Source organism: Loxodonta africana, chromosome 6 (assembly GCF_030014295.1).
Source record: "Loxodonta africana isolate mLoxAfr1 chromosome 6, mLoxAfr1.hap2, whole genome shotgun sequence".
Classification (NCBI taxonomy): Eukaryota; Metazoa; Chordata; class Mammalia; order Proboscidea; family Elephantidae; genus Loxodonta; species Loxodonta africana.
Genome location: NC_087347.1, coordinates 126,907,423 through 126,920,745, shown reverse-complemented (window position 1 = coordinate 126,920,745; position 13,323 = coordinate 126,907,423). Strand labels below are relative to the sequence as shown.

The 13,323-nt window shown below is 42.0% G+C and overlaps 1 protein-coding gene across 7 annotated transcripts in view; it reads right to left on the bottom strand.

The window, feature by feature from the left end:
* Positions 1–2,141: 2,141 nt before the first annotated feature.
* Positions 2,142–13,323, bottom strand: part of PLEKHB2 (pleckstrin homology domain containing B2) — a 77,220-nt gene continuing 66,038 nt past the window's right edge. For 5 of the 7 annotated variants that reach the window (XM_064287311.1, XM_064287312.1, XM_064287313.1 and 2 more), the window contains 2 exons: positions 12,102–12,210; positions 2,142–7,151 (listed from right to left, as the gene is read on the bottom strand). In XM_064287311.1, the coding sequence (XP_064143381.1) occupies positions 7,015–7,151; positions 12,102–12,210 (246 nt within the window). In that variant the 3' untranslated portion in view covers positions 2,142–7,014. Of the gene's footprint in view, positions 7,152–11,638; positions 11,662–12,101; positions 12,211–13,323 lie in introns of those variants that run through there. The other 2 variants (XM_064287310.1, XM_064287314.1) reach the window with 2 other exon arrangements.

The following is a 13,323-nucleotide window of genomic DNA, read 5'->3' as shown; positions in this document are numbered from 1 at the left end:
GTGGAAATCTGAAGAATGCATTAAAATAGGACATGTCAGTGCCCCTCAGAAGAGCTATTTTCCAGGATCGGGATTTTTTGAGGCCAGCAAGTAGATACCCCGGTATGCTTGCTTGAGGTGACTCTCTGGATCCTCCATGGGAAGAATGGAAATCGGGGGAGATAAAGCAATGCAGAGATGGGCCAAATCTAGACATATTCCTGTAGCGTCCTCTAAGGCATGAAAGGCCAGTACAAGCTGTGCTATATGCCAACAAGAAAGAGACTACAGATACTGATGGGGCAGATTCCCAGGGGAAAGGCCCTGCACATTAACTGGCAAGTCACACTGATGCTAGTAGGCTCAGGCGGCTACACTTATTCCGGACTATGCTTTGCTTGCCCAGTGGTGGTAGATGCTCAGGGTTCTATAAAAGGGGCTGAATGAAAGATCCTCCATCAATTTGGACTTAGTAGTATCTATTCAGATCAGGGAACATTCTTATTCTCAGAGCAAACAGGCAATTGACACACTGGTTGTCTAAATGGGGAGATAAAGAAATGAAGGGGTGGCTTACATGACTTCTCAAGCATGTACTTGAGAACATGAGGGGGTACAAGGGAGGATCCCTACTAGATTCCTCTCTTCCTGGTGGATCTGGGGAAGAGGGAGTGGGGAAGAATGCTGGGATGGCTGTACAGTTCTTCCCCGTATCATTTCAGATTTTGTTTTTTGTTTTTCCTACCTGGTACAGTGGTCCTAAGACCAGGGTTGAAACTGTAATTGAAGCAGGGACTATTCCTAAGGAACCATAATTACTGATGAGTGAACTGAGGGGAAGGCACTTACCGGACTGACATTGCTGCTGGGAATCTAGGTCAGTACAGTGGCTGAACCTAACGTCCTTCCAAAGGTGCGAAACTTTTCACAACGGGATGAACAGGTAAGTTACGCGATGAGGGAAATCAACAGAAATACTTCGAGAGGCTCAGAGCAAGAGAATATCGTCTCTTAGCTCCTTACACCAGATGCCTGAAAAGGTGAAGCTGACTTCTGCTTGGGCAACCTAACACGATCAGATGGAAGCCTGCAGTAGACTAGAGCGTCCTTGCCCTAGAAAGAATTTTTGCCACATGATATGACAGACTGATGTTAATCGCTAATGACCGGTTGTGGACGCTAGTAATATGCCAGTAGTTTTTGACTTTTTTACAGGTTATGGTATAACGCTGGCACTGTTAAATACTGACGTTGATGGTCAAATGTATGGGGAGGAGACGGGAGAGTAACCCTTCCAATGTTAGGTACGTGTAAGAAAACCATAGTCAAAGGCCTGAGGTAGACTGTGGGGTAAAGGATCTAGTTTTACCCTAAGTTAGCCTTTGTCCCTGGTTCCTGAGAAATAACCCTTGGAGTAATTGGGGTGTTTGATCTGGGACTTCCAGACCATACCTGAAGGTTTGTGCTGGCGAGTAGGCAGTGACCAAAACAGAAAAGACTCCACTGGGAGGCTCTTATCAACTAGCCTCAGGAGGCATGACAGCCTATCATACAAGGCTGGCCAGTAAACATCCTAAAAACTCTGAACACGGAAGCTGAGAGCTTCCTGGCTGGTGACAGTATCTGCTCTCAGGAGGGTAGCGAGTCACTTGGGACATGGAAGCCCCACATTGGGAACCCTCCCAGGCCTTGCTCTATGCATCTCTTCATCTGAATCTTTTGGCTACAATGAATCTGTAGTCATAAGTATGGTATGCTCTCCATGAGTTCTGTGAGATGTTCCTGCAAATCATCAAACCCAAAAGGATAGAGGGAGTCAACAGGCCAGAAAGTAAAGGTGTCCCGTGGACTCACAAGCTTGCAGCTGGCATCTTGAAGCAGTAGTGGGAAACCATCCCCAAATTTGTGGCCAGCAGATCCAAAGGCTGGGGTGTCATGTGGGCTCCCCAAACTTGTGGCTGGCATCTGCAGGCAGTCTGACCTGGGAGCTCTGACCTGGCTCCGGGTGGCTAGAGTCAGAGGATGCCAAAGGGGTAGCTGGTGATAAGAATGAACACATGGGAAGGGGGGGACCAGGTCAATTCCCAAATTTTGGGAATTGGATTCATGCTGATCCTTACCACATAATACCCAAAATAACTGAAAACAGGAACTCAAATAGATACTTGTATACCAATGTTCATTGCAGCACTATTCACAACAGCCAAAAAGGGAAACAAGCCAAGTACCCATAAACAGAATAAACAAAATATAGGTCTATCCATACAATGGAATCTTATTCAGTCAAAAAAAGTTTTGATACATGCTACTGCATGGATGAACCTTGAAAACATTATGCTATGTGAAATAAGCCAGAAACATACAAGTACAAATATTGTATGATATTTAGAGATAGGTACCGTTGACTCCAACTCATGGTGACCTTATGCACAACAGAATGAAACGCTTTCCTTCTGTGCCATTCAAAACCACCAGCATGTTTGAGTTCACTGTTAAAGGAATTGTGCCAATCCGTTTCACCAGGGGTCTCCCTTGCCCTCGTTGGACCTCTCCTTCACCAAACATGAAGTCCTCCTCCAGGGATTGATCCCTCCTGATGATGGGTCTAAAGCAAGCAAATTAGATCAATAACATTTTCATTAGCTAATCTTCGGATGTACACCACCAGGTCTTCCTAGTCTTAGTTTGGAAGCCCTGTTGCAACTTGTCCACCACGGGTGATCCTACTGGTACATGAAATACTGATGGCACAGCTTCCAGCTTCACAGCAACATGTGAGCCACCTCAGGACGACAGACTGACAGACGGGTGGTGGATGAGGCATTTAGAATAGGCAGATTAGGTTGCCAGGGGCTGGGGGAAGGCAGGAATGAGGAGTGATCGTTCAAGGAATAGAGTTTCTGTTTGGAATGATGAAAAAATTTTAATAGGCGGTGGCATTTACATAATATTGTGAATGTACTTCATGTCACTGAATTGTACACTTAAAAATGGTTAACATGGTAATTTCCATGTTAAGTTTTTTTGTTACAAGAAAACAAAACAAGAAGGTTCTCCTAAAAAATAAAGCTTGAAATAAAATTGTCAAAGACAAAAACAAAATACAAATTCAGGTTCCCAAAGATACCGGAGAAGTTACTGGACCCAAACTGCCGAGTAGAACTGGTCGAGGAAAACACTGTTAGTTTCCTAAGAGTAATCACAGACGTCTGACGACCACATGCGACCCACATGTTCTCATGGAAACTGTAACTATTACATACACATGGCATAAGAAAAATACAATGTTTTTTTATATCAGATATAAACCCAAGTTTCACTTACTACCTGTGTGCTCTTGAGTAAATCATTTAGCTTCTGAGCCTCAGTTCCACAAAGTGTAACTTGGAATGATAATGCTTACCTTTTACAGAGCCATTGTAAGAATTTAAAGAGTGATTTTTTTCTGATGTGATAATACATCCCCTAACACTTAACAGGTCCTCAATAAATGTATTCTTACTGTCTATAATACAGTAGAAAAGGTTGGTGGTGTGTTACTACAAAAGACAACAGAAGTCACAATGAAACATGCCTTAAAGTTAACAATTATTTAATATATTAACATTGTCACTTATAAACATAAAATTTACATATAGAGGAAAAAGACAGGTTCTGTGGACACAAGAGAATACTAAAGATAGGCAAGCAATCACAAAAAAAAAAAAAAAAAAATCTCTGGGGTCAAAATAGAACTGCTTTCCATGCCTGTGTCTACATAAACTAGGAAAGGAAAAAGAAAAATTACACAGAATCAAAATTGACATCAAAAATAAACTTGGATCATTTTATAGGAATTTCTCTCTATGATCCAGATGGCCATCTTGGGCCCTGGACAGCATAAAACAGAAAGATCTAGCCTGTTTCATGAATGATGATCTAAGACATAGCCATAGGTCTCCCCGTTTTTCTTTAACATCCAAGATTCTGAAGTCAATGCAAGGAATTAAAAGAACAGAACTTTAAAAAAAAAAAAAATCAGCTCCGGATGTGTAAAATATCAATGGCCAACTTCTTCCAGGCACAGATTATTTAAAAGATACATGGAAGTAAAATGCTACTGAAACCTTGGCAAAAAGTTTCTTCCAACTCACTCATGTTTTGATTTGGGATTACCTAAGTGAAGCAATGTAAACTAAGGAAGTCATTAGAAACTGATGTTATCAAAATATTGGCTGGGAAAATAAAATATCTGAACCTATGTATTGTATCAAGTATGAATTTCATACTAGGATCCAATCACGAACTGCTAACCTATTGGTTAGCAGCCGTAGCACTTTAACCACTACACCACCACGGTTTCCATCAAATCGCTAGTGACAGTGAATTTCCAGGCTCAAGCGTGGTTGGCTAATGGGACTGGCCCCACTGGGGACAATGACTGGGGTCGGGGTCACACACATGTATACAAAGCTCCAGTCCACAGCTCCCTGCTTCAGTCTAGAGGGCAGCCAGGGGAACCCAGGGAGCATACCTTCTTCAGTAGAGAATCTCAGTAGTCTAACTCAGCATTCTGTAATTCACAGCAACTCCCACCCAGTAACTCCAAATTCAAAATTAACACTTTGCTGTAACATTAAAAACTGTTCAATATTTTGTAAGTAAAGCATATAACTTAATAATGCTTGTACAATCTGAACAAAACATTCTTATTGCATAGTATCTAAAATCCTAAAAAAAAACCATAAGCAGCATTTCCACTTATCAGATCTGGCAATTTTCTACATCAATTATCCAAAGAAGTTTACAGTTAGGTATACTTCCTTTCAGCTGGAAATAGACTCTTCGGGGTCGATAAGTCCATAAGAATTGGCTAGGAAAACAGATCTGTGGTCACCAGTAGGCTCACTTAGCATCTGGTTTCATACGGGGTTCCGTTTAAGTCTGCCTCAGACATGGAGCCAGCTGACCAGTATGAACTAAAAAGCATAATATTAACTGGCTAGGCAAAATAAAAATAGAATTTGTGCTCGCTGGAGTGTATCTTAGGGAAAATAGGACTGTATAGAGGGTACAAGCAGGAAAGTTCACTGTGCTAAAATGTAAACCTACATGTTCTAAAGTATGCAGGACGAGAAACTGGGACCATTAGGAAGCTTTAGAAAGCCACACGGATTAAGAGATAAAGAGCAGGATGTGGGTTCTCCAGAGGATCACACAAGTCAGGGCTCAAAATTAAATGTCTGAAGCATCTCTGTCACATCTGAAGGGAAACCAAGTGCTATGGCTGCTAACCAAAAGGTCGGCAGTTCGAATTCACCCGGTGCTCCTTGAAAACTCTATGGGGCAGTCCTACTCTGTCCTATAGGGTTGCTATGAGTCAGAATCGACTCGATGGCAACGGGTTTTTTTCTTTTTTAATTACATTTGAGTCAGGAACAAAGACAATGCTGGCAAAGTGTCTGAAGTTTAGTGTCCTGGTCAGGTTGAAAGAGATCTTGAGTAGGTCACTCATGTCCCTAGACTGCATTTCCCATCTATAAAAGGAGATGCTTGAGCGTGACCGCAGGGGTTCCCCAGGCAAGTTTGCATGTTCTCCCCGGGGCCCCCAACACTCTACGAACAGCCACATTTTCACACATTTGCACAGGACAGGGAATCCACTCTTTCGGCATCTTCAGAAGGGCTGAAAATAGTACCCAGTGCTTAGTACAATCCCTCAGAGACGGCTGACATAGTAATACTGTAACTACGACTCTCGTTCCATCTTCCTCGTCACTCTTTTAATATTGTTCTCTCAACAAGTAGAAAAAAAACTGTAAGTCAGCTTAAAAACCAACCAAACCAGCTGCTGTCGCAGCCATTCCAACTGACAGGTGACCCCAAAGGATAGAGTAGAACTGCCCCACACTGTTTTCAAAAAGCAGCTGGTGGATTTGAAACGCCAACCTTCTGGTTAGCAGCCGAGCTCTCTTAGCCACTCTGCCACCAGGGCTCCTAAGTAGGCTTAAACCAAAAACTGAACCAAACCCACTACTGTCAAGTTTATTCTGAATCATAACGAACCAATAAGACAGAGCAGAACTGCCTCACAGAGTTTCCAAGTGCCTCGTGGATTTAAATTGCCAATCTTTTCGTTAGCAGCCACCCTCTTAACCACTATGCTACCAGGGTTTCCCAAGTAGGCTTAAGTATCAATAAAAACACCCAAAAATAGGCACTAAAAACATTTAATGTCTCTGAAGGAAGCAAATCTACCTCCACATACTTAATGGCTATTTTGCATTCTTCAAGTTTTATATGATAAAGCCCTAAAACTGTGAGGTTCAAATCAATTCCTAATTTGAAATGTTTTCCAATGATCACTACCAAAAACAAACAAAAAGAATAAAGTAAGGTAAATAACAGGCTTTTGGGTTAGCCAGTTTTTTAAGCATCATTTTAAAAAAGAGGGGGTTCCCCCAATAACATGTCTTCAAATTAGAGCCCAGTCATTCTGAAGCAGTCAACCTTGTTGGAGGCCTGTCGAGCTCAGGGGGCAGGTCACGAGGGTATCACACAGCCTTGGGGAGCTACCTGGAAACCACTGGTACCTTGCTTACCAGCCCACAACTCCTAAAGTACCATGCGGTCAGTTGGGGTCTGAGGTTTAAAATTTTGAAGTGAATCTGAAAGAAGCTGCTGTTTTCTGTGCCCCATCATCCACTTACTCACATCACCGTATTACTAGCGTAACATTAAAGCACTACACTTAACTCTAAAAAAGAAACGTCTTTCAAAACAGTTAAGACGAAATAAGGTATTTCAATCTAAGAGTCCCATAAGGAAACTACTGGAATGGGTAAGTGCCCCCAGTGGGTCCATGTTTTAACTAAACAGCATATTTCAAACCCTTTTCTGTGGTACTTACATGGATTAGTTACAATTATGATGTCACTACTTTCTAAGGAACTATTAAAACTACTATTAAAAATATTTATCACAAACAGAAATGGCCTGCAAATTATTATTGCACACAGAGTATCAGAAGCTATGCACATAAAGATCTCAAGGACTCTAGAAGACCCAGAACAGAGACCCTAAGGCCATGCCCGTGGCTGCTCCAGCCAGCATGCCCAGGGCCACATCACTGTCGTCAGCTCTGTAGCGCTCACGAATGATGACTTGGTTGCCCAACTGTGGACCATAAAGCCCTAAAAAAGAAGGAAAACAAAAGATTTCAGAGAATCAGTTTGTGAAGCCCAACATTTACCCAAAAAGATAATTCACTCAATGGAGAACACTAAGATGCCTGAATATTTTGTTTCCTTTCTGTGAGTAATCAAAATCATTTCCCCATTGCATTTACATCCTTCCACCTATAGCTTTGCTCAGCCGTTACCTATCTACCTCTGAAGGGTGGCAGGATGACTGCAGTGGGTACTCCCCACTCTCCTCTACCACAGGCTAAGGTCTCAGTATTTGGCCTTGTAAGGAGAACACCTCCATTTGCAGGATCACACTAAGAGAAAATCAAGATTCTCTGCTCTCCAAGGTCCAAAGTCCTTAACACCGCAAAGAGCAGAATCCTAATGAAGCTGCAAAAACTCCAGACTCCAATCTCCACTTCAGCCCTCCACAACTACCTTTTTAGAGTGGACAGAGATGGGAAGAGCACGGGAGATACAGAGACTGCGGACAATGGGAAAGTCAAGGGTTCCCATCGAAGGCCTAAAAATCAAAAACTCTTTTAAGAAACTAATTAGTGTCTTTGTATTTATTCAAATCATTTTTTTAATTAAACCAAAAATCTGCTAATATAACTTGCTCTTCATTTTCAATCACTACGTGTCTTTATAGAGAGAGTAACTATGTTAAAGGAGAAAACGTCTAAAAGGGCGTATTTCAAAATAATTTAATATTTAATTTGCATGCTAAAGTTTTTCTTTAAAGTTCATACCTACCAAGGAAGAAATATTAAGTAAATAAAAGCTGGAAATTTATTAAGTTTGTTCTCATCTGTGTTTCTGAGCTATACTGACTGGTAGCTAATTAGCTTTCAAATTGCTCATATATTAATAATGTGAACTTTCCTCCTTGATTCCCTATTCCTTTATCAGTTCAACCCTAGGAGAGCTGGAAACTAATCCAGTAGGAATGTGTACATGTAGATGAAGAATGCAAGTGACACCAAAAGTGATCACATTTTTAAGTGCTTTCCACCAATCTAAGCATTTAAAGCATTATATGAATTTACAGGTATTGAATCACTTCACAATAACCCTATGAGGTGAGTACATATCCCCATTTTACAGATGGGTACACTGAGGCACAGAAAGGTGAGGTAACTTGCCCTAGGTCATATAGCTGGTTAAGGACAATACAGGCATTCAAACCCAGGGCTCTAAATACAGAGTCGGTTCATAACCACTGGAAAAAAAAAAAAGCAAACCCATTGCCACTGAGTCGATTCCAACTCATAGCGACCCTATGGGACAGAGTAGAAGTACCCCATACAGTTTCCAAGGAGAGCCTGGTGGATTTGAACTGCTGACTCTGTGGTTAAACAGCTGTAGCTCTTAACCACTGTGCCACCAGGGTTTCCCCTTAGTGTAACAGTAATTATTACATAAATGGTGAAAATCTGAATGCAAAAATGGAAGATACTGTTTCTATGACAATTAGGTTAGCTACTCCGGGCAAGACTAAATAAAGGCAGGTCACTTACTAATTACTATCAACCCAGGCTGAGGAGCCCTGGTGGCACAGTGGTTAAAGCACTTGGCTGCTAACTGAAAGATCAGCGGTTTGAACCCACCAGCATCTCCATGGGAAAAAGATGTTGCAGTCTGCTTCTATAAAGATTTACAGCCTTGAAAACCCGGTAGGGCAGTTCTACTCTGTCCTGTAGGGCCACTAAGAGTTGAATCAACTCAATGGCAGCAGGTTTATCAAACCAGGGAATTGAGAAAACTGTAAAAGATGGAGATAGGAGGAACTAGACAAAATCTAGACATCTGCTCATGAACTGCTTCACAAGTGTTACTAAATTCTCACCATACTTTTTAGGAAACCAGCCCTGGAAACTGCAATGCAATGATGTGTCATGAGTATGGTCTCTACATGACAGACATAAAGGACTCCAAATGATCCAACTCAAGGCAAAGACCTCAATTCCACAGCAAAAGACAGCTGAATGGATGTCTGCCTACATACACACATTAGAACAGGATACTTAAGATGAATTGACACAGGAGCCACGACAATGACCTCAAACATACCAATGATCACAAACATGACACAGGCCCAGGAGACATTTTGTTCTGTTATACACAAGGTCGCTACAAGTCAGGGCCAAGTCGGCAGCAACAACCACAACACTCTTTATACTCTTTAAACTGGCTGACCAACCCACTGGTCACAATCATACTGAAGAGAAGGCTTTCAGCACCAGCTCCATGCATGATGAGGAGGACCCCTATGAACAACAACAGACAGGAAAACAACAATACATGAAGGGAGGACACCATGAAGTTGGCAAAGCACTATGATATGGTATCTTAGGAATCTTAGGCAAAGCACCAACCTGGTTGTCAACACAATGCTGCTGTGGGACAACCACTAACTGACTCAGCCCTTCCCACTGCAAGCATTATCTGCTGCCTGGTCATCACACTAGGGCTGGACAACCACTGACTCGGCCTCTTCAGTAGTTAGTACACCTGCTGTTCAGTCACAACACTGACCAGGACAACCACAGACTCAGCCTCTTCTGCATAAGTACATCTGCTGGTCAATCACAAAACAGACTAGGACAGCCACCAACTCAGCCCCTCCCACAGTAAGTACACCGGCCGGTCAGTCACAACACGGACTAGGACAGCCACCAACTCAGCCCCTCCCACAGTAAGTATACTGGCCGGTCAGTCACAACACGGACTGGGACAGCCACCAACTCAGCCCCTCCCGCAGTAAGTACACCGGCCGGTCAGTCACAACATGGACTGGGACAGCCACCAACTCAGCCACTTCTGTAGTTAGTACACCTGCTGTTCAGTCACAACACTGACCAGGACAACCACCGACTCAGCCACTTCTGTAGTTAGTACACCTGCTGTTCAGTCGCAACACTGACCAGGACAGCCACCGACTCAGCCGCTTCTGTAGTTAGTACACCTGCTGTTCAGTCACGACACTGACCAGGACAGCCACCGACTCAGCCGCTTCTGTAGTTAGTACACCTGCTGTTCAGTCACAACACTGACCAGGACAGCCACCGACTCAGCCACTTCTGTAGTTAGTACACCTGCTGTTCAGTCACAACACTGACCAGGACAGCCACCGACTCAGCCGCTTCTGTAGTTAGTACACCTGCTGTTCAGTCACGACACTGACCAGGACAGCCACCGACTCAGCCGCTTCTGTAGTTAGTACACCTGCTGTTCAGTCACGACACTGACCAGGACAGCCACCGACTCAGCCGCTTCTGTAGTTAGTACACCTGCTGTTCAGTCACGACACTGACCAGGACAGCCACCGACTCAGCCGCTTCTGTAGTTAGTACACCTGCTGTTCAGTCACGACACTGACCAGGACAGCCACCGACTCAGCCACTTCTGTAGTTAGTACACCTGCTGTTCAGTCACGACACTGACCAGGACAGCCACCGACTCAGCCGCTTCTGTAGTTAGTACACCTGCTGTTCAGTCACGACACTGACCAGGACAGCCACCGACTCAGCCACTCGTGCAGTAAGTATTCCAAGGTGCTTCCCATGAGAGTGCTATCTCTTCTTTTACAAGGAATATCATGGGCAAGGATGGAATTCGATTTACAGAAACTCCCTTTACAATCCTCATGCAATACTTCTGCTCTTCTAGGCAATAAGAAACTGCTGTGATTCCCACATCTCAATTCAATAGATTGGGGGCTGAAAAGAGGGTCATTTCTGCAATTTGGTAAGGCTAGGGCTTAAAATTCACCACCAAAATCACGGTCGCAAAGATAAGTAGGCGAATGAAAATGATTCATACAGGGGAAATATAACTAGTAAAGAATTATACAGAAGATGCTTATCCTTGTCAATAATAATAGAAATGTAAACTAAAGCAACTCTGATTCCACATTAGGCCTAATAAATTTATCAAGACTTTTAGAGCAGAACAACAATCAATCTTTATGAGACTACAGAGAAACCAGCCAAAACAGACAAGAGTAACTACAAAGACAGCCATCTAACAGTGTGACTCTGGGGATAGCCAAATCCAAAGGCCCTATGGCAGCCTCCCTGGCTTCCCTGCGGCAGTAGTTATCAGCCATGATTCCACCTTTCTGGTAGGTAACAGGTTCTTCTTCCACAGCTTCTGTGTTAAGGCACTGCACTAGTTTTGCTCACAGCCCCTGGACAATTCCTCTTCTTCCAGGTCCTCCTCAAATCCTCAATCTCTCCATTGACTTTGGGTCTCTTGTACCCTCCAGAACTGTCCTGATCCTAGTTTGTTCACCAGTTCATTCTACTGTACGGCTCTGCTCTTTAATCCATGAGTCACATGGCTCCAGTCCTCCTAGCTCTAGCTGCCAGCTCCTACCCTAAGGCCATCATTCTCCCACACCTTCCACACAGACCTCCCCTTGCCCAGCGAAGCAAGTTACACAGTCCCTGTTACTCACACCTATAATTTGTTCCATATGAGGCGAAGAATGGGAAAAGCATGCATCAAAAACCTGGAATAAATGTAAGCCCTTTTCAGACCTCTACTCACTTGTGAAATAAGAACACTACCTCCGTAGTGAAAATTTTTGAAGGATGTTACCAAAAGGAAAAAACAGAAGAAAGGTTACCTCTTTTCCCTTAAAATTGGCCTTTTATTTTGGTTGCTTCTTAATACAAGTGAATCTCAGCAAGCATAAATTATCTTCTTCTGGGGAACTACTCTGTATACAATGTTGAAATTTTAAGAAATCAAGCCTACTCTAGGTTTGTAAAGCAATGTGAATTAAAAATGCTTTTAAGAATAAAAACACAATAGCAGAATAACTTGTAGTCTATAACCGGAAAACTTAACTAACTTATCCTTACCCAAAAAATACAAGTTCTTAAAAGTCCCACTGGTCTACACACTAAATGAAAACAAACAAATGAGCAGAAGCTAGGCTTGAGTTACCTGCATATGGATACTGGTAGGGTGCAGCATAAGCCTGCCCGTTAGCAGCATAGACAAAGTGAGTTCCTGGAGGGTACACACCATTATACGGTCCATACCCATATGCCTGCTGAAAAGAAACATGCCCATTAGAAATACAATTTTGAAACCTCTGGTAATGTATTAATACTTGCTGTCTAAGTTTGAGTCAATAAATTTTTACAGCTAATAAGAAAAATAAAATAAAGAACATGAGACAGTGCAGTTATGGTTTCTTTCATTTGTTTTTATTCTTTGTTTTGTCTTAAGATTTAAAAAGAAATCCTATAATTCAAGTCTACTTTCAGGCTGTGAAATGAAGAAGGCAGAAAGGTACAACAAAAATACCAGTGGCAAAAATTCCAGTATCACAGCAACATGCAAGCCACCACAGTATGACAAACTGACAGACTAAACACTAAAAAATAATACAAAGCAACAGACTCAAAAACATTATAGATAAATCAAAAAGGAATTCTAAAACATGTTCTCACAGAAAGGCAAGTAAAAGAACACACAGAGATGGAAAATAGGAAAGAAAACAAAAAAATAAAATGGCAGACTTAAGCTTAACATATGAAAAATTACATTAAATGTAAATGATGTAAATATACCAATTACAAGAGATTGGTAGAATGGAAGGAAAAAAAAACACAGTCTAACTATATCCTCTCCACAAGAAACTCACCTAAAATGCAATGATATATGTAGACTGAAAGAAAAGCATGAAAACAGATATTTTATGCAAACATTAATAAAAAGAAAGTAGGAGGGCTATCGGAGTAGACTTCAGAACAAAGAAAAGTACCAGAGACAGAGAGAGTGACATTACATAAAGATAAAAGGGTCAGTCCCCCAAGAAAACATAAATGTGCATATACCAAATGACAGAGCTACAAATATGTGAAGCAAAAACTGATAAAACTGAAAAGAGAAATAACAGACAAATCTACAATTATGCAGGAGATGTCAACACTCTCATCATAACAACTAGACAGGATATCAGCAAGGATATAGAAGAACTCAACATCTGTAGAACACTCGAGACAACAATAGCAGAATACAGATACTTTCAAGCATCCACAGTACATATTCCAATATACACAGTACTATGGGCCATAAAACAAACTTTAACAACTGAAAAGGACTGAAATCTTCTAGAGTATGTTCTCTGACCACAATGGAATCACACTAGAAATCAGTA